General features: G+C 43.0%; 1 protein-coding gene across 1 annotated transcript; it reads left to right on the top strand.

The window, feature by feature from the left end:
* Positions 1–1,309: 1,309 nt before the first annotated feature.
* Positions 1,310–13,225, top strand: LOC136619938 (putative uncharacterized protein DDB_G0286901). The gene is made up of 11 exons (XM_066594690.1): positions 1,310–1,597; positions 1,681–1,747; positions 2,011–2,082; positions 4,116–4,178; positions 4,599–4,658; positions 4,807–4,913; positions 8,098–8,114; positions 10,832–10,950; positions 11,622–11,693; positions 12,413–12,624; positions 12,725–13,225. Exons 1-11 carry the CDS (start codon positions 1,310–1,312, stop codon positions 13,223–13,225), a joined length of 1,578 nt encoding a protein of 525 aa, XP_066450787.1.
* Positions 13,226–22,199: the final 8,974 nt, after the last annotated feature.

The raw sequence follows: 22,199 nt of genomic DNA, 5'->3' as shown, positions 1-22,199 counted from the left end.
CGTGAAAACAACAGCGACAGTGGCGGCCACAATACCAACAACTGTGGCAACAACAGCGTCAGCCATAGAAACATCAGTGGCGACAACAAAACTAAAAGCGGCGCTAACAAGAGTGTCAGCTGTGGAAACAACAGTGGCGACAAAAACAGCGGCAGCAACAACAGTGTCAGCTGTGGAAACAACAGGGACAGTGGCTGCAACAACAACGTCAGCCGTGGAAACAACAGCGGTGGTAACAACACAAAAAGCAGCAACAATAGTGTCAGCCATGGAAACATAAACATTCATTTTTCCATCCCCACTTTCAAAAACCATAACCTTATTTTCTGACTACGTGAAGCTACATGGGGGCTGTTTTTGCAGTTGTATTTTTCACCAGTACTATTTATTATTCAACACTGTATAAATGACTTCTCTTTTCCAGAACTGTCAGCAGCGCCGCCGGATGACCCGAGGAAAGGTATCCTTGGATGCAGAAAGCCAAAAGTAAAAGTAGGTAGTTATTTCATGGGTTGTAAAGCCGGTGCTCCCACTTCCTCCAATGTCCGCTGATGCCGCTGTCACTGCAGTGGGCCAGACGATTAGCTGATGGATGGAGTTTCTTAGCAGCGGAACCCGTCCATCAAATACTGATGGCCTATCGGAGGATAGGTCATCAGAGGAAAAACAAGACAGGAAACTCTTTTTAGAAGGACCCTCTACCATAAGAAAGCAAGTCTTAAAACTAAACTGTATAAATCTCTTCTTATTTCCAGAGGTGTCGCGGGAGATGCTGGACCTCCTAGAACAGCTCATTAATTGGCTGACAGAAAATCCCAACATAGGCCGTTAGGGGTGATCTTGTGAGGTGACACATAGAGAATTCTCATAGCGGCCATCTACACAGTATAAAACTGGGCTATAGTGACGGGCTGTGTCTTATAGGGGAACACTTCTATAGACGCATGTTAGTTAGAGAAGGGACGCAGTTATACCAGCGCTAGAGTATATATAGAGAGATTATATAGGCTGCAGCATCTAAGTAGATAAATGGTCATGATGGGGGCCAGCTCTGATTGTGGCTATAGTCAGCAGATGTCAGCTATAGGAATTAGCTGGTAGCAGCCAGGTATAAAGCAAGCATGACTACCGAGCTTGTTCCATACTCGCCCTACAGCTCAATGACATACGTTTATGTGATTGGTCATTTAAGGGTTAACTTTAAAGGGATTTTCTGTGTGCTTAAAAATTATCCTAACTGTGAAAAAGGAGAGGGAATTTTAAAAAATAACGGATATTGCCCAGTAAATCCCCCGCGATCCCAGTGCGGATGCTGCGGCAGATCCTGCGGGAGATTTCTGTTGAAAACAACAGTAGTGGCAACAACACCAACAGCGGCTGCAACAGTAGCGGCAGCTCTGGAAACAATAGTGGCGGCAACAACACTAACAGTGGCGCCAACAACAGCATCAGCCGTGGAAACAACAGTGGTGACAAGAACACCAACAGCGGCGCCAACAACAGTGTCAGCTGTGGAAACAACAGTGACAATAGTGGTAACAACGTCAGCCATGGAAACAACAGCGGTGGTAGCAACACCAAAAGCGGCAACAACAGTGTCAGCTATGGAAGCATAAACTTTAATTTTTCCACCCACACTTTCAAAAACCATAACTTTATTTTCCAACTACTCTTTTCCAGAACTGTCAGCAGTGCTGCCGGATGACCCGAGGAGAGTTATCCTTGGATACAGAAAGCCAAAATAAAAGTAGGTAGTTATTTCATGGGTTGTGAAGCCGGCGCTCCCACTTCCTCCAATGTCCGCTGATGCTGCTGTCACTGCAGTGGGCCAGATGATCAGCTGATGGATGGGGTTTATGAGCAGCGAATCCCTGTCCATCAAATACTGATGGCCTATCGGAGGATAGGTCATCAGTGGAAAAACAGGACAGGAAACCCTTTTTAGAAGGACCTTCTAGCATAAGAAAGCAAGTCTTAAAACTAATCTTATTCCTCTCTTCTTATTTCCAGAAGTGTCACGGGAGATGCTGGACCTCCTAGAACAGCTCATTAATTGGCTGCCACAAAATCCCAACAAAGGCCGTAAGGGGTGATCTTGTGAGGTGACACATAGGGAATTCACAATTTTTCACCAATTGTTTATTTGTGGATATTGTCCATACCAGAAGCCCAGGATGACCAATTTCTCCTGCCACTGCTGCAGGCTATAAGTGGCGGACACCCTGTTCCACTTTTCAACGACTGCAAGTAATAAATTTATTTAGTTTGATAGTTTTTAGGTAAATTTAATAAATCTCCTTTCATATAAGTTACTTTTTCACTAATAAATATGATAAATAAAATATTAACGTTTAATTTTGTTAGTCTGTGAGACTAATATGTAGTGAAAGGGTAACTTGAAAATATGTTTAGTGATTTAGGGTTAATAATGTTTTCCTTGTTCAGTTGTGGGCACGTTGTCACGATGGGGGATGGCATCAGCTTTCCCTGCCCCCTGCTACGGTGGTGCTCACACCCATGATCTGTGTAACGGCCCGGTAGATGGACGCACGTGTCGCTTACCGGTGATGTGACAGAGACCTCCTGCCTCTCGCCACTACGGTGCACGCTCCTCCATCATCCTCTGTGCAATGATCTGAGAGGTCTTACTGTGCGCCGCGTCCCGGTGACACAAGGCCTCCCTCCCCTGCTCCACTCCCGTCTTCTGCCTGATATGGCGTCCCTTGCATCTCCAGCTGACTACGGAACGCAAACTAAGGTAGCCTTGGAGCTAAAACGCTCTTCCTCTCCCACCGTCTTACTTCCAGTTAATATTTTAGAACTTTTTATATATTCAGTGATATTGGTCTGTTAAGTCATGCTTGTAAAAGTTGCTATATGGGCACCGAAACGCGTTTCAACATTGTGAAGCTCTTTTGTTTACCTTTTTATCATTAAAAAACCTGCTTTCTATTAATATGCGTCTACATTGCATCTTGATGTACGACAAAAGGAGGGTTCTAATTCCCACATCAGACCCCTCTCTTCTCACTAATGAATATTACCATTTTTTTTCCTACATTAACTGATGAGTGCCTGTTGTTTTTTCTTTAAACTATAGTTGTCTTTGTCCTGATTCCCTGCCTTGGGTTTTGGAGTCTTCCTGTCCCATGGATGCATCTGGTGCAGAAGAAGTGTCCGGCTTACCAGGACTACAGGTGTGGTGGCCTCCCCTCCCCACAGGCTAGCTGTCCACGCCAGGTGAGCCCTTCTCTTTATTCTTTTTTTAGTCACTTCTTTTTGTTTCCTCACAAGACTCTATTCTTTTTTAGTAGTTTTTTTCTCTTATCCCATATCATTGTTATTCAAACTTTATCTCTTTAACACTTTACAACAACTTTAAGCTCTCATCATAATGCAGGGCTGGGATAAATGATCCCACTATCCATGATTCCGTCTCTTCTACAATGGAGATACTACGGAGCACACATCTGATTTTTAGGATGATAATTGCGTTTTTTTTAACATGACAACTTCTTGCCCGTTACCTGGTAATGTAACATTATTTTATCGCTGCCCTCAGATAGTGTTATACAGCAGTTTTAGGGGGTTTGGTGAACTTGTGGTTCAGTTCAAATTAATTTGGACCAAACCAAATTTTTCACAAGTTGGTTCTCCACTAGTGAGCGCCGCCGCAGTCCGCCTTGTATCCAACCCACACCTCAGTGACCTACATGTATGCCATGGAGATAGAAGGGGTTAATGCTATAAGCATGCTGATAACCTGTGTATTTCTATGTTATTTACAGGGCTGTCAGATGAGAACACCGTGACCCCCGGAGAGAAACTGACAGTCAAAACTGGAGAGATGAGAAGAACTTTCCTCTTTATCTACATATAATGTCCACCTTATATTTCTCTGATTTCTACCATTTACCTGTAAACCAGAGGGAGATTAACCCCTTAATGGTGACTACAGAGTCACGATATCTCAATACATATAATCATGATAATAAAAGTTCCTGTTAGTTTTTGTTCTAGTTTTCCTGTACTAAGAGATGCGCCCTACAAATCTAGGGTTAGGATTGGATCCCAGTTGTAGGTAATGTATAAAACTAATGTTATTCTCCCCATAGGAACATCTGGACCGGAGGTCCATCTGAGACCGGTTATTATTGTGACCCTTCCCGGTATAAATGGTAAGTCTATAATGACGTTGTACTATTGCTATTTATTCCTCTATAACAAATCCATGGCAGGCCGGAGGGGATGATGGGGGGGGGTCTCTTCTGTCAGGGTAATTATATGATAAAATGATTAAATGTCCGGTATCTCAGTTCTCTCTGATCCTGGACACTGCGGCCAGGTGTCAGCTATCAAAGACAGCCATGTATTTAGCAGACTCGATTTTATTTCACCATACGGTGACACACCGCCTCCACCTCACATGTATGGTGGCTGCCAGGAAGGGGTTAATTTATCCAAAGAATAGAAAAAAAATGTACCCCATAGAAGAAGCTACCAATGTCTATTGTGTTTCCGCTGACTGAAATCTGCTGTTGATAGAAAATCTCTGTTTTGCCTTTCAGTTAAATTATTATGAATTTTGCATATTGCAGAAAAGTCGGCCAGCGTGATAGGAAAAACATCGCCTACAATAACACTAACATACCCTGAAGGTATTTAAAGGTATGAACTCTAACATGGAGTAGTTGGCGTCAGCGGAGTCATGTTGATGACCCTCATCCCTTTAACATTGGACTGACCCACAAGAGGAAACGCCCATATAAAAGGAAAATGGTTTGGCGGATTATGATCCAATTTTAGATACAAGTTGTGGAGGAAAGAAGAAGCCTGTTAGGCCATGTCATCAGCATGAAGGCCATTATGAATACCACCATCTTGGCTTCAACTTCAGTTTTTCTAATAGGAAGGTAAGTGTGTGGTACATCAATCTGGTAGAGACTCTCACCAGAGAAACAATGTTGTACGTCATTTCCTATATTGTTATTCATCCTCTTGTTAAAGCAGTGATTTTTATTTTGTGCCAGCAATGTGAATGATGACGTTGTCCCAGCGCCGCAGGATGACCCCGAGGAAAGGTATCCTTGGATCCATGATATAATCAGTAAAAGTAAGTAGTTATTTGATTGGGTTACATATGGAGAAAACACTACTTAACCCCTTCCTGCCACAAACCTTTCTCACTTTTGTTTTCATATTTCCATCCTTACTTTCAAAAAATCATAACTTTTTCTATTTTCCGGCGACCGCTACATGAGGGCGGTCTTTGTGGGACGAGTTGTATTTTCAGTGGTGCCATTTAATATACAGTATTGTTTAATGTATCAGAAAACTTTTAAAATCTTATAAGTGGGATGAAATGAAAACTAGGAAATCTTATAACTTTTGGGAGGAGGGGTCGTTTTCATGGCCCTCAGCGTGCAGCAGGAATGATTTATTTTTTGTGCTGTGAATTTTTGGTCACTTTTTTATTTAATTGTTTGTAGAGATGGATTGACCAAAAAAAAAGCGCAATATTGGCATTGTGTGAATATATATATATAAATATATATATATATATATATATATATATATATATATATATATATATAAATATTTATATAATTTTTGGTGGCCTTCACGATGTGGGATAAATGTGTTTTTTTTTTTTCCTTTAAGTTAAATCGGACTTTTACAGATGCGGCAATACTTAGTTTTAATTTATTTAATTTTGATACATCAACAGGTAAAAGTAAACTTTTACTATTTTTTTTATTTGCTATTGATTACGTTTAATAAAGTTTTTTTTTTTAAAGTAGTATTTTGGTTGTGAATCTTCAAAAATTCCAGATGTTTATGCACAGCTGGTTGTGTGTATAAATTGGGCAACATTGCCATCTTATGCTATTCCTCATTTCTGATACTTCTCCACATCGCTATTTTTCAAGATGGCCACCGCATCCCTGCGGATATGCACCTTGAACCTACATTTATCACAATTCCCTGCTCCATACTTTCTTCTTGTGTATGTCCTGCTAAGCACTGCCCTGCTATTGGTCAGCAATCCAGTCCTGAGAGCTGAATACAAAAAAGCCTGTTCACAGTTGTTTTTACTCCGAACCCCCATTGACTTCTATGGGGACTAGAGATGAGCGAGCATACTGGTTAAGGCAAAATACTCGAGCGAGTATTGCCATTTTCGAGTACATGCCTGCTTGTCTTAAAAGATTCGGCGGCCGGTGTGGGTGAGCGGTGAGTTGCGGGAGTGAGCATGGGGGAGCGGGAAGGAGAGAGTGAGAGAGAGATCTTCCCCTCCCCCCCGTTCCTCCCTGCTCTCCCCCGCCCCCCGCCGGCCCCCGAATCTTTTAAGACATTTGGGCATGTACTCGAAAAGGGCAATACTCGCTCAAGTAATTTGCCTTAATTAGTACACTCGCTCATCTCTAATGGGGACACAGAAAGGTAGAGCATGTTCTAGCGTTTTTTTGTGCGACCAAAATACGCACACCAAAATTTGCGCATGTGAACAAACCCAATGAAATCAATGGGTTCTATTCTCTGTGCGTCCATGTGATGACGGCCTAACACTGACCAGTAGAGAGCTATGGCCAGCCAGGATATCCCCACTCTCATCACAGTCCACATCTGGCATATATAACATGTTAAATGAGTATAAAAACTAGAACGTAGTTCCAAAAGTTACACATTTAAGCCAAAGCCTCCAGAAGAATCAAGGAACGTGAGAATGTCAGGCCATTGTATCGGGCTCTAACAGCAAGCCGTAGTTGGCATACCTAAAGTAGCAGTTAGCTGGTATAGTAACATTAAACTGCATGAACTAAAAAGCTGCCCTCACTTACTATATCAGTAAGGATGGTTACTCCATAAAGCCCTCAGAATGAGGATTCAGTAAAGTGGTGCGGACGGGGCAAACGTGGATTACCCCACAGGGGAGTATTCAGGGGACATTTAGCCGCCTCCTCGGGACAGAATGCCACACTTTAAGGCTCACCATCATAGGGGTGGCAAAACAATCCCCATGGAAATACGGCCCCTCAGTACCAGCCCTCTGATCCAAGCCCACTGCTTGATTGTAATTAGATGAGGACAACCACGAGCCTGAATAAACCAGTTGGCTAGCTAAAGAAGGGCACCCCCCCCCCACCCCTCAATCAATCGGAAGGCAAAGGGCTTCTAATTTAAATCTTGGAAGGCAGCCTCTACATAACATGCTGCGTACTAGTACTATTAGGTGGAGAGTATCAGAACATTTGGGGGAAACCAGGGGAATTTTGGGGAGTTATAGCTGACATATGCAAATTTAGGCAATAGTTTAATTTTCAATAAATTTATGCAGCTTACTAAGGTAAAGGGGAGGAAGTCCCAGTGGTGGCCACCTCCTGGGCCCAGCCAAAAACTGTACGTCCTATAGCGGGAAGGGGTTATATTCCTGCACCCATGTAACATGGCTAAGCAAGCAGAGATTGTACGATAATATGTGTAAAAACTAACGCAAAAGTGTGTCGTTAATGATGTAACTGCGTGGCTCTTGACGAGCATCTTTTCACATACTAAAGTGTGAGGTAACACTTATAAGAGATGCGCCCTCTAAATCTCGGGTTCGGATTGCAGCCCAAATATAGATGATATATGAAGCTAATGAATGCCATGTTCTCCCCATAGGAACATCTGGACCGGTGGTCAGAATTAGGACCGCTATTATTCTGACTATTCCCGGTACAATGGAGATACTACGGAGCACAGCTCTTATGGTTTAGACTGTATTTGTGGCTTTTTTCAACATCATGACTTCTCGCCCGTTACCTGGTAAGTTACATTATTTCATCGCTGCCCTTAGACAGTGTTATACAGCAGTTTTAGGGGTTTTGGTGAATTTGTGGTTCAGTTCAAATTAATTTGGTCCAAACTGATTTTTCACAAGTTGTCTCCCCACTAGTGAGCGCCGCCGCAATCCGCGCCATTTACAGGAGATTATTTAGTTAGAATCTTCTAGTCTCCCTGTAATAGGAGATACGCCCTATAAATTTCGGGTTATGATTGGAGCCCAAACATAGATGATATATGAGGCTAATGAGTGACATGTTCTCCCCATAGGAACATCTGGACCGGAGGTCAGAATTAGGACCGCTATTATCCTGACTATTCCTGCTACAATGGAGATACTACGGAGCACAGCGTTTATTTTCTTGATTCTTTTTTTTTGGACACGGCAACTTCTCGCCTGTATAAAATAATGTAACTTACTAGGTAACAGGCGAGAAGTTGCCGTGTCCAAAAAAATACAGCAGTTTTAGGGGTTTTGGTGACCTTGTGGTTCAGTTCAAATTAATTTGCACCAAACTGATTTTTTACGAGTTGTCTCCCCACTCGTGAGCGTCGCCGCAGTCCGCGCCATTTACAGGATATTAGTTAGAATTCGTTAGTCTTCCTGTAATAGGAGATACGCCCTATAAATTTCGGGTTGGGATTGAAGCCCACATGTAGGTGATATATGAAACTAATGAATGCCATTTTCTCCTCATAGGGACATCTGGACTGGAGGTCAGAATTAGGACTGTTATTATACCGACTATTCCCAGTATAAACGGTAAGTGTATAATGACGTCACTACTATAACTAGAGGAAGGCTGTCAGGCCGAACCTTCACTGTCTGTTGTGATGGGAGAATAAATTATTCTTTTCTACTGCATCCCCATATGCTGCCAGTTCTACAATTTTTCTATATGGACTTTCTATGGAGTGTGTGGTTTGAAACACCTTGACTGGCTATTGCATACAACAGCCTGACCCAGTGTGGGAAGTTATTGGTGCTGCTGGTGCAAAACCTGCTTTATGTACTTTGGTCAATACTATTACTATTTATTCCTCTATTTTATGTCATTACTTATAACTGTAGGAAACCATTCCCCAATTTATAAAAGATACAGACAACCTCAATATATTGACATAATGGGGTTATTAGGGTTGTCCAGGGCTAGAAATACATGGTGGTTTTTTTTCCAAAAACAGCGCCACCCTTCTTTGTGGGCTGTTTTTGGAATTGCAGTTCATCTTCCATTCACTTCAACAAAAGGTTATTAAACTAATTTTGATTTCGTTTTTTTTCTTCAATTCAAGTCCTAAAAGGGAACTTGAATTAGTGATTGTTTGATTACATGTAGAATATACTGCAATACTTAGGTTACATGGCCTAGCGGGTTCCTCCCTTCCTCTACAGTTTGTGTCTAAAGTTGGATCATCATCCGCTAAACCATTTTCATTTTCTCTGGGTGTTTCCTTACTTTGAGACCCCACTGTATATATTGGTTTTCTTCGTGCTTTGTGATTGAAGTCAGTATGTTCTTGTTTCTTACAGGAGATACAGCCACAGAAGACCTGCTGCCTACCACAAGGATTATATATCCTGAAGGTAATATAGCATGTCTGTCCATAGAGGATATAGACTTATTTAACAGGATGCAGACATAAGAGACTGTAAGGGGAGATGTGGGAATCTACCCAGGTATATAACTGTATGTGACTTACTGACATAGATGCATTTGTGTACTAGGAAAGCGTGAGGATGTCTATGGGTTAGGGCTCATTCACTTGGGCATATATGTATTTCAGTTACGTAAATATGCAGCGTATTTATGTGACTGAAATGTGCATACTTTCTACTTATTGTGCTAAAAAAAAACCTGAAAGACTGTTGTCAGTGATTTCAGTTTAATATGGGTTATTTTGGTACATAATATACACTAAAATAAGAAATGCTTAGTTTTTTATTACATGACTGAAATACGCACACTGGAATTAACCCACTGAAATCACTGTTTTATTCACTGTGTAATACGCTGCATATTTATGTTCATGTGAAAGAGCCCTCACTGTATAACTGGGGACTGTGTGTGAGCGTGCGGATGGAAAAGGGTTTCTGTTGTGGCCCCTGCGGACACTTTAATGAGATGCTGTAGATGCAGAGCCTTAACCTGTAGAGACACTGAGTGCTGATTGATGTGATCTGTGGAGAGCGTGTACCAGCCCGGATGAGTAGGTAAAGAGACAGCAAACACAAAGAGATTAGGAATACAAAGTGTCTGTTGAATCCCGTATGGGCGGTAAATCTGAGAGTATGTCGCTAGAACCATTGCTGTTCTAGAAGGTTGTGTTAAGCGGAGCAGTTTAGAGAACAGTATTTGATAATGAAAAGACTGGCAAGCCGATACAGCGTTCCCAGATTTCACAGTCCGTGTTACTGAGTGTTATGAAGTGTATTACCAAAGTATTCAGAATAGTTACAATGTGTTGAACTGTGAGTCTGGTTAAAGTGACTTACAGCTGGTTCCACTTAAACTGGTAGCAGCCAGGTATGAAGCAAGCATGGCTACCGAGCTTGTTCCATACTCACCCTACAGTCGCACATTTATGTGATTGGTGATTAAAGGGTTAACTTTAAAGGGATTTTCTGTATGCTTAAAAATTATTCTAACAGTGAAAAAGGAAAGAGAATAAAAAAAAAAAACCACATTGTCCTGTAAATCACCCGTGATCCCAGTGCGGATGCTGCGGCGGATCCTGCGGTGAGTTTTGCTTTGATTTCTGTTTGCACTTCTAAAGAATATATCATTCTTGTTTTTCTCAGGTCATAACAGAATAACCATCTGGAAACCGTACTGTGAAGGTAAAATTTTCTCCCATCTAATAAATCCTGCATATTATGTGTATCATCTCTACACAGTATACACACAGATCACCTATAGATTATACACATATACTGACTGACTAAGAACCCCCACAGATAAAACATGTCTTACAGGTAACTGTATAAATGACTGCTCCTTTCCAGAACTGTCAGCAATACCAACAACAGCCGCAACAACAGCATCAGCCATGGAAACAACAGTGGCGAAAACAAAACTAACAGTGGCGCCAACAACAGTGTCAGCCGTGGAAACAACAGTGGTGGTAAGAACACCAAAAGCGGCAACAGCAATGTCAGCCATGGAAATATAAACTTTTATTTTTCCATCCCCACTTTCAAAACCCTATTGTTGTATTTTTCACCAGTACCATTTAATATTTAATACCGTATAAATGACTTCTTTCCAGAACTGTCAGCAGTGCTGCCGGATGACCCGAGGAGAGGTATCCTTGTATGCGGAAAGCCAAAAGTAAAAGAAAGTACTTATTTCATGGGTTGTAAAGCCGGCGCTTCCACTTCCTACAATGTCTGCTGATGCCGCTGTCACTGCAGTGGGCCAGACGATCAGCTGATGGATGGGGTTTCTGAGCAGCAGACCCCTGTCCATCAAATACTGATGGCCTATCCGAAGATAGGTCATCAGTGGAAAGACAGGACAGGAAACTCTTTTTAGAAGGACCGCTACCATAAGAAAGCAAGTCTTAAAACTAAACTGTATATATCTCTTCTTATTTCCAGAAGTGTCACGGGAGATGCTGGACCTTGTGGAACAGAACCCTAATTGGCTCCCTAAAAAATCCCAACAAAGGCCGTAAGTAGTGATTTTATGGGTGTGACACTTAGAGAATTCTCATAGCGACCATCTACAGACCCTCCTCCATAAGAAAGCAAGTCTTAAAACTAATCTGTATAAATCTCCTCTTCTTATTTCCAGAAGTGTCACGGGAGATGCTGGACTTCCTGGAACAGCACCCTAATTGGCTGCCAGAGAATCCCAACAAAGGCCGTAAGTAGTGATTTTATGGGGTGACACCTAGAGAATTCTCATAGCGGCCATCTACACAGTATAAACTGGGCAGTAGTGACGGGCTGTGTCTAATAGGGGAACTCTTCTATAGACGCATGTTAGTTAGAGAAGGAACGCAGTTATACCAGCGCTAGAGTATATATAGAGAGATTATATAGGTTGCAGCATCTAAGTAGATAAATGGCCATGATGGGAGCCAGCTCTGATTGTGGCTATAGTCAGCAGATGTCAGCTGTAGGAATTAGCTGGTAGCAGCCAAGTATGAAGCAAGCATGGCTACCAAGCTTGTTCCATACCCTACAGATCATTAATGAACGTTTATGTGATTGGTCACTAAAGAATTAACTTTAAAGGGATTTTCTTTGTGCTTAAAAATTATCCTAACTGTGAAAAAGGAGAGAGAATTTTTAAAAATGACAGACATTGTCCTGTAAATCCCCTGCGATCCCAATGCAGTTGCTGCGACGGATCCTGCGGGAGAGTTTTGCTTTGATTTCTGTTTGCACTTCTAAAGCATATATCATTCTTGTTTTTCTCAGGTCGTAACATGAAAACCATCTGAAAACCGTTCCGTGAAGGTCAAGTCTTCATCCATCTATTAGATCCTGTACATTATGTGTATCATCTCTACGCAGTATACACACAGATCATCGCTATAGATTATACAGTTTTGCTTTGATTTCTGTTGAAAACAACAGTGTCAGCCGTGGAAACAACAGCGACAGTGGTGGGAAAAATACCGACAACGGCGGCTTACAACAGCATCAGCCATGGAAAGAACCGTGGTGACAACAAAACTAACAGCGGTGCCAACAACAGTGTCAGCCATGGAATCAACAGCAGCGACAACAACAGTGTCAGCCGTGAAAACGACAGCGACGGCACAACACCAACTGCGGAAGAAACAACAGTGACAGCTGTGGAAACAACTGTGGCAGTGGCAGAAACAACAGTGTCAGACGTGGAAACAACAGCGGTGGCAACAACAGTGTCAGCTCTGGAAACGACAGCGACGGCACAAAACCAACAGTGGCGGCAACAACAGCGTCAGCCGTGGAAACAACAGTGGCGGTAACAACACCAAAAGGAATAGCAACAACAGTGTCAGCCATGGAAACAACAGTGGCGGCAACAACAGTGTCAGCTGTGGAAACAACAGCATCAGCAGTGGAAAGAACAGTGGCCACAACAACGCCAACAGCGGTGGCAAAAACAGTGTAAGCCATGGAAACAACAGCAGCGGCAACAACAGTGTCAGCTGTGGAAACAACAGCGACAGTAGTGGCAACAACAGCATGAGCAGTGGAAAGAACAGTTGCCACAACAACGCCAACAGCGGTGGCAAAAACAGTGTAAGCCATGGAAACAACAGCGGCGACCACCACAGTGTCAGTCGTGGAAACAACAGCGGTGGAAACAACACCAACAGTGTCGGTAACAACAGTGTGACCCCAGTAATGGGCCTTAAACCCGAACATACATGTTTACTTTTAAAGCTGGGGCTTGACTGAGTTGCCGGGCTCCTACTCTAACTAGGAATGGAGAAACCTCAGATCCAGGCAGTTTAACCCCTTACATGCCACAATCAAAAGCAACTGCAGCATGTAAGCAGATGAAAGGTGGAGGGGGCTCCTTCTGTCACCCATCGGCACCATGGAATAGGATTGCAAGATACCAATGTGTTCCCATGGCAGCCGGAAGCTTGACAAAGGCCTCCATGTTTACCGTGTAACTCGGCGTATTAAACCCTGCCTCCAGTAATACGCTGCTGTCATAGTAGAATGCATTACATAAGCTTGGTGAATGCCAAAAAAATAAAAAGCAATCCAAGTGACATGTACTTCAAAATAGTACCAATAAAAACTACAACTCTTCCTGCAAAATACAAGACCTCATATAGCTCGATTCCTGGAAAAATAAAGATGTCATGGGTCTTAGCGATGCAGAATCAATTATCTTTAAAAACGTGTTTTTATTGTGCAAAAGTTGTAAAAAATAAAAAAAAATGTACAAACATAAGAAAGCTATCATGTTATTTTTACCAAATGGTAAATGTTGTAAAACAAGTAGTGGGTTTTCTGGACCACTCAGCCGGACCAACAGGACAGGAAGAACAGGACCCCATAGAGCCGGGCGTCCTACACCCCTGAGGAGAGGGAGAGAATTACACAGCCATCGCTACTGCAGCTGAGGGGCAAGTTACCCAAATACCTAGGTTTTATTAAATTTGTCTAGGCAGACCCACCCAGATCCATGCAGCTCCGGTCGGCCCCTTAGGATGCTTCCAATTGAGTAAAATGAATTTTTGGCCTAAAAAAAAACACATAAAAGGTGGGGGTCGCCATAATCACCAAGATATCATCCACAAGCCCGAAAAGACAAACCTTGGGATGCATGATCCACAGTGGCCCTAAGTGAGACTCCATGAATTCGGGAACATCCCGTCAGTAGTCTTACTTGTTGTTATACTCCCAGAACACGGGCTGCATTAGTAACACATCATGAACAAGTCGCTGAAGCGGACAGACCCAGAGTATGTAATCTAGACGGGGATAGTAAACTCTAGGTATAAAATTAACCTTATCCTTAAAGCCGGCTTCACATGGGCGTATGCACAATTGCACACGCCTTTGGGCAACTTTTGTGCGCTATGAAGAAAGCGTTTTTCCCGTGCATGTTGGCACTCATTAGATGAATCACCTATTTCAACTAGTGTGTGTAAAATACACTGGTTGAAATAGGTGATTCATCTAATGAGTTCTAGATAGTTCTTCTTCCAGCGGAATTACGCAGTGTTTCATGCATCTCCCTGCATGTTGTGCAACCCCCATTGACTTCCATGGGGACCTTTGGTGCACAAATACACAGTATGATAGAGCATGTTCTATCTTTTTCTTTGTGTTACTGAAATGTGCACGCTAAAACTTGCGCATGTGAACAAACCCAATGAAATCAAAGGGTTCTATTCTCTGTGCATTGCGCATACAAAGATGTCCATGTGACAACGGCCTAACACTGACCAGTAGAGAGCCAGGGCCAGCCAGGATATCCCCACTCTCATCACAGTCCACATCTGGGATATCTAGCATGTTAAGTGAGTATAAAAACTAGAACGTAGTTAGAAAAGTTGTACATTTAAGCCAAAGCCTCCAGAAGAATTAAGGAAGATTGTCAGGGCATTGAACTAGGCTCTAACAGCAAGCTATAGTTGGTAATACTAAAGTAGCAGTTAGCTGGTATATTACAATTGCAGAGGACTTACGCACTTGGATTGTGAGAGGCTCAATAACTAGAACAAAAAGGGCCAGGGGTGGGGACCGCCCAGTCACATACCTCTGTTGGAGAGAACCACGCAGAAATATGAGTATTAGTTCTGCCACTAGCCACTGGGGAGCTATAGAACATCTGCAGCCATTTCATGAAAACTAACCCAAACCCAAAGCTCTGGCAAGATAAAATGTAGTCATTGCTCATCTTGTTACCACAGCCTATCATAGCATCTCTTGGAGCATAAAACAAACTACCCCTCTTTGGAGCGCATACACCGTACTCTGGATCAATACTGCAGAATAATAGGCTAAAATGGATGAATGTATGTCTTTTTCCAGCTTTGCAAACTACACTGTGTTGACAAAAGAATTGGGATACCAGACTTTGCTGTCAGACGAAAGAGGATAGGCAAATTGAAAGTGTGAGCATTAGGTATAAAGCTGAACATCACACAGGTGTATCCCAGTACAGAAGCCATAAGAATGTCACCAGGTGTAGAGTTGACTTTTTTTTCCAACCGGGTATGGTGATGGGCCTGAACAGCCAATCAGTACAGGACATTGCAGCATTTTTGGACCTTCCACTGTTGGCAATGTTATTTGGAAATACAAAACATCTGGTGTGTGTGCAGCCACATTCCGGGAGATGTAGTTAACTGAGATGTAGTTAACAAGTTGTGAAGGCATTCCACACAATGTCTACCTCCACTTCACTGAACCACAGGCTTTATCTTGGTCAATAAATGCAGGAATCCAATTCCCACTATTGGATGCAGATTTGTGAGATTGGTAAAAGAGATCCTAGGTTCCTATCTGCACTCTTTCCAGGCATAACGACTAATTAGTCAGCATGTATAATGTCTTTAAGGATGGAATTGATATGAATTACTAGTGTTATGGTAAGGAATTTAATGTTATTAAGAAGGGAAATGGAATGATAGGAACTACAGTCTTTCAGGTCCTTCCCAGGTTTTGGAATTGGGACTATCAGAGCCTCTTGCAGGGTGTCCGGCATGATGTCCTCCCCTAGAGTTGTAAAGTATAGGAAGCCTAGAGGCCAAGAATTTCACGGTGTTTTATACCACTCAATAGGCAATCCATCAGTGCTCGAAGACTTCTTGTTTGTGAAGGACTGAACTGCAGTCACTAGGTGCAGTAGGTTGGTGGTCCGCCATAATGGTCCACCATAACGGTAGGCCTTGCAAATCGCTGGAATTTAATGGTACACTTCGGCTGCTTGGTTGAGGTGAACACAAATGTGTGGAGATGGGGGAAAAAGACAATTGTAGGCCGAAGCTTATATAAGCGCTCATTCCACTGCCTCTAACACAATGGCTTGTGTACACTGAGCCATAGAAACCAATAAGACCATGTGCACTGGTGCATATATGACATGTTGGGGAGCTGTAGTGTAATGTTTTAGCTTAATATCTATGCTGTAAGCATCTATCTCCTCACTACTGATTGGGGTGCTTTCAGTATATTAGTACCACTGATACCAGGCAGTAACTAGGGTCATATATGAACTCCTTTCTCCTATATTACTTAGGAACATATTAAAAAGAATAGGACCCCAGACAGACCCCCACTAATCTCTAGAAAGGGGGAAGTCCAGCATTGATGATGAGATTATACAGATGTGGCCACACACGTGCTCCTGCTACACACAACTCTATTGGAGGCAGTTTATACCCAGATGTACTATAATGGTGTTAATAATAATGTATATACATAGAGAGGGCAGTAAAGAATAATAAAGTCAAATGTAACTGTTGCTGGTGGAACTAAAAAACACACATTTGTCAGCTACATTATATTGATAGTAGCCCGGGTACCCGATACAGAATGCGGACAATACAAGACGTGACATTTTAGGTAAAAAAAGATGATATCAGAACATACGCATAAATACGTGGAGGGACGAACATAGCTGTAATTCTGGTGCAGCATTGGCTGCAGTGATAAAGCAATATCTTCCCTAGTGGCTGAGATGTTCTTGCAGCATCGGTCGTCTCGCTGCTGTTCGCCCCCCATAACGTAGATCTGCAAGAACTTGTGTTCCTAATATGATTCAGGTAGTAGTGAACCAACACAATGATAAATTTGCCCTTGGACTTTAAATGTCGACCAAAATCCGCTGTTGCTCAATTCCTTTGTCGCACCCAATGATGTCCTTTGAAAACTCTGCTGAGGTAAAATGAAAGCTGCACCGTCATTGGTTGCTATACATTATACTGCGGAGGTAAAATAAAAGCTGCCCTGTAATCTTCTTAGTGCTGAGGTCAAATGAAACCTGTGCTATGATGGGTTGCTATGGGCAACAGTTTTCAATCCTCAGTGCTGAGGTAAAATGAAAGCTGCTCTGTGATTGGTTGCTATCGGCATCAAAAACAGGTTTTTACTGTTTGTTGATTGACTGTTGGACAGTTTTGATAAATGAAGGCCGGTGTTCATAAATGTGCTCCATGTATTCAACGCTCCGTCTAACTCTTCTAGTGGGAATTACTTGTTGGAAATAACCAGGAGTACTAAATTGTGTACATAGATTACATTGGAGTAAGCAAATTTGGGGGTTGCTGCATTAAAATTCAAGCAAAGACAAAAAATGCAAATAAGGTTGCCAAGGCAGCAAAGTTTCAGAATTTTTTTTAACCTTCTCTGGGTCGAGATTATACTATGTGAAACACAGCCATACAGTTTCTGCGTGATGCTCGAACAAACAAACGGACATTGACAAATATATAGAAGATATATAGCTGGTATAAGTTATACATCTCCGATATATTTTCAAGCAGAATAAAGCTCGGCCGCACACAACAGCGGGTCACAGGATTAATTAATGGGACCATCGGGTACATCAACTTCCACAGCCAACAAGTTTGGATGATCTAGAGGCTCATTAACAGCAAATGTGGAGCGATCTGCGGCAAGATACCAAATGAAGCCTGTATACCTCCATGCCCCCTGTATTACACCCTGCATAACAGGTTGCAACAGCCTGCCTACCCGCCCATATCACATCTAGTATCCAGGCTAGAGGCAGTACAGCAGGGTAATAGAGCCTCTATGCAAACTTTTTTTTTTTTAAGAATTGAGTTTTTATTAGAATTTTTTATAATAAACATAAACAACATTTTACCGTTTTGGAAAGACACCTTAAATAGGTGAACGGTATTCATAGCAAAATTGGAATTCAAAGATCAACATAAACAAAAACATATACAGATATACGAACATAAACAAAATTAGCGGAGGTACATTTCCTTATTTACGGGAATGGTTGTTGCTCTAGAGGGGGTTCTTGGTTGTGTAGTCCAGCCAAGTTGCCCAAAAAGATGGACGAGGGTGTTGAGAAACAAATCTACGTGAGTAGGCTTCCTCCAGGTGGAAGGTAAGTTCCACCGAGTTTCTAACCTCTGTTATGGATGGAGCTTCTTTTGATTTCCAGTGCTTAGCTATTGCTAGACGCGCCGCTAAGATAATATGGGAGGTGATGGCTGCATAGAAAGGGGATAATTTGTCTGTTTTCAGGAAACAAAGAGCGAGTTTAGGGTCCGGGGGGACGTGTTGGTTTGTGACAGAGTGTATTAGATTAAATACTAGGTTCCAAAAGGACCGTATGGAGGGGCATAGCCACCACATGTGGAAGTAGGTACCCTTTGCACCGCACTCTCTCCAGCTATTTTCTGAGATTGAGGGGTTCATTCTCGCTATCCTAGCTGGGGTAAGATACCAGCGGAGGAATATCTTCTGGGAAGATTCCCAGTGGGAGATACCATGTGAAATCTTTTTCGTCCATGAGAGCGCCCGGCCCCACTCCTCCAGACTGAAAGTTTGTTTGAAGTCAAGCTCCCATAGGGTCATGTGGTTAGATTTAGTTTGGGCATTTTGGGAGAATGAAGACTCGTAAAAGGTGGATATGCCTCCGGAGACCTCTGTTGATAGTGAATAAAAGATGGAGGCCACCTTAGGGAATATGGGCTTTTGAACATCTATAGATTGTAAAGCGTACCTTAGTCATAGATGCGAGAAGCCTAGTTTATTGGGGAGTTTATGTATCTCACTTATTGTGGGGAAGTCCATAATGGACCCCTCTCTATAGAGGTCTCCAATCTTTTTAACTCCAGATTTCTCCCAGATCCCATATTCAAAATCTGGGAGGATGGAATATAGGAATCTCAGTGGGAGGAGTGTGGCCGACACCTTTTCTGAGGACGAGGAGACTAGTTGGTTCCATATTTGTACAGACGCTTGGATGCTTGGTAAAGGATGGGGCGGGGGGGGGGGAGAAGCTCCTAAGAGGGAGATCAAGGGGGTTCCTAGGGTTGCTGCCTCTATGCTCACCCATTTCTTTTGGGATACCGGGGTCCACCAATGTTTAATTTGGTCCAGTGTAGCTGCGGCGAAGTATCTCTTAATGTCAGGGGCTTGCATACCCCCTAGCTCATATGGTTTTGCCAGAGTTGAGAATTTAATTCTGGCATGTGCTCCTCCCCAGATAAATTTGTTGATAAGAGCTTGGAGTTTTGATATAAAGTAGGTGGGGATTGGGATAGTGACCGTTCTAAAAACGTATAATATACGTGGGAGAATCATCATTTTGGCCGCTGCTATTCTGCCAGCCCAAGAGATAAAGGGTTTGTGGAATTTACTTAGAATGTTTGGGATGCGATGTAGGAGTGGCGTATAGTTTTGGGAAAAGGTTAGGGAGCTAGGATATGTTATATTGATACCTAAGTACGGCAGGGAACCCTTGCACCAGGAAAAGGGGAAGGATTCCGAGATAGACTGAGTGGTCTTAGCGTCTATGCCCAGATTTAACATTTGGGATTTGGTATCATTGATCTTGTAATATGAGACCTCACCAAATTTGGCTAGAGCAGTTTGGGCCTGTCTCAGGGAGGGCAACGGGTTTGTAATGGCAAGAATAACGTCATCTGCATATAATCCAATTTTATGTTCCTGCGAGGCTATTTTTATTCCCTGGATGTTTTGGTTACCTCTGACCATTTCCGCCAGCGGTTCCATGATAAGGGCAAATATTAGGGGCGACAGGGGGCACCCTTGCCTCGTGCCGTTGGATATAGCAAACGGGGAGGAGAGGCATCCTGAGGATAGGACCCTTGCAGTCGGTGCCGAGTACAGGGACAAGATAGCAGATTTGATGGGTCCTAAGAAACCGAATTTTTCCAGGGTGGCTTCCAGGAATCCCCAGTGTATGCGATCAAACGCTTTTTCGGCATCTAACGCCAAAAGCAGGGCCGGGGTTTTATTCCTTTCTGCCACCCTGACAAGATTCAAGAATCTTCGGGTTCCGTCGGGGGCCTGCCTTTGGGGGACAAATCCAACCTGGTCTGTTGCCACTAATAGGGGGAGGATCGAGAGTAGTCTTGTGCTAAGAAGTTTTGCGTATATCTTAACGTCTGTGTTCAGGAGAGAGATGGGGAGGAAATTAGCCGGGGATGTGTTGTCCTTCCCAGGCTTAGGGATGGTGACAATCAAGGCTTCCAGCATCTCAGGCGGGAAGGAACCACTCCTCATTGCTCCATTGAACACAGACGCCAGATGGGGGGCAAGAGTTGGGGCGAATTTTTTGTAGTAGCCGTTAGAGAAGCCGTCAGGGCCAGGGGTCTTATGTGGCTTTAATAACTTAATTGTATCCAATACTTCCTGTGTGGAGATTGGCGCAGAGAGGGAGTCTAAGTGCTCTGGTGAAAGACAGGGGAGATTTATGCTATGTAGGAAATTCTGTATGTCCACCCTATGGGGATGGTGAATATTTGGGTTGTCTTTTAGATTGTATAGGGAGGAGTAATATGCAGCGAACGCGTTGGTAATCTCTTGGGGGTGGAAATTTTTTCTGCCTTGGGAGTCAAATAGGTGTCTAATTCTGTCTTTTGCTCTTACTTCTTTTAGTTGTTTTGCTAGCAAGGCCCCAGTCCTGTTGTCATGAGCATAGAATTGCATTTTTAGTTTTAGAAATGAGATGTCATGCTTGGAGACTAATAGGTTTTGGAGCTTTGCTCTAAGGTTGAACAGGTCTGCTGTCTTTTGTATGGATGGTTCTTTTTTGTTTGAGGAGTCTAGGGACTTGATTTGCCCGATCAGCCGGTTGAATTCTTCGTCTCTTTTCCGTTTTGCTCTGGCTCCAACTTTAATAAACATGCCCCGCATGTAAGCTTTATGAGTGTTCCATACGGTAGCCATGTTCGGGACCGAACCTACATTGTTTGCGAAGAAGCTCTCTAGCTCTTCTTTAAGGGATGATTCGTGTTCAGGGAGGTTTAGGGTGTACTCATTCAATCTCCATGGAGATGATGGGGTGAAGTTGACTGACTCTCTAAGGGACAGGGATATGGGGGCGTGATCGGACCATGAGATTGTTCCGATTTCAGCCTGGAGGGTGTTTTCTAGGCCCCTCTGCGGCAGCAGGAATACATCAATCCTGGAATAGGATGCGTGAGGCGCCGAGAGGAAGGTATAATCCTTCTCCGACCCGTGAAGGCATCTCCACACGTCGTAAAGCCCCTCTGCATGGATAATTGGGGCAACAGGGGATATGCCCCTGTTGCTCGCCGTGGAGTCCAGCTCAGGGTCCAGCACTGAGTTCAGGTCTCCTCCGATAACTAGGTTTCCTTCCCGAATTTTGGCCATTTCTGTCATGACGTGTTTGAAGAATTTAACTTGTCTATTGGGAGGGAAGTAGACATTTACCAGGGTGTACGTGGTGTTGTTTATCTCGCATACCAATATTAGGAAACGACCTGCTGGGTCTGCAAATAGGTTTCTTTGGGAGAATGATACATTTTGGCTAACTGCTATCATTACTCCTCTTTTCTTTTTTTCCCCACTAGAGGCCAGGAAGATGTACGGAAATTTAGGGTGTTTACAGGGGGGATGCTTGTCCCTTAGAAAATGGGTCTCTTGGGCAAAGAAAACATCAGAGTGGGATTTGATGGCCTGCCTCCAGAGCATACTCCGTTTGAAAGGGCTGTTTAATCCTTTTACGTTTAGGGAAGAAATGTTAACTGGCATGTCTACTGGGGAGTTTGTGGGCTGGACTGTCGTGGCGTCTTAGTCTATCAGGGTTGGCGGAGTGTAAGGGGGGTAAAGACCTCCTAAACACAATTTTATAACTAAATAAAACATGAAAATAAACATCAATTTCAAACATAATAAAAACATTGTTCACCCAGCGCCGATGTGCACTGGATGA

The sequence above is a fragment of the Eleutherodactylus coqui genome, chromosome 1 (genome assembly GCF_035609145.1).
Source record: "Eleutherodactylus coqui strain aEleCoq1 chromosome 1, aEleCoq1.hap1, whole genome shotgun sequence".
Classification (NCBI taxonomy): domain Eukaryota; kingdom Metazoa; phylum Chordata; class Amphibia; order Anura; family Eleutherodactylidae; genus Eleutherodactylus; species Eleutherodactylus coqui.
This window is presented reverse-complemented; position numbering and strand designations above follow the sequence as displayed.

Bases quoted from the DNA above. Each gene is read 5' to 3' on its own strand.
- LOC136619938 (XM_066594690.1), top strand. From the start codon at position 1,310: ATGCTGCGGCAGATCCTGCGGGAGATTTCTGTTGAAAACAACAGTAGT. The intron at 1,598-1,680 runs GTCAGCTATGGA...ACTCTTTTCCAG, and splicing joins CCAAAAGCGGCAACAACAGT to AACTGTCAGCAGTGCTGCCG. The intron at 1,748-2,010 runs GTAGGTAGTTAT...TCTTATTTCCAG, and splicing joins TACAGAAAGCCAAAATAAAA to AAGTGTCACGGGAGATGCTG.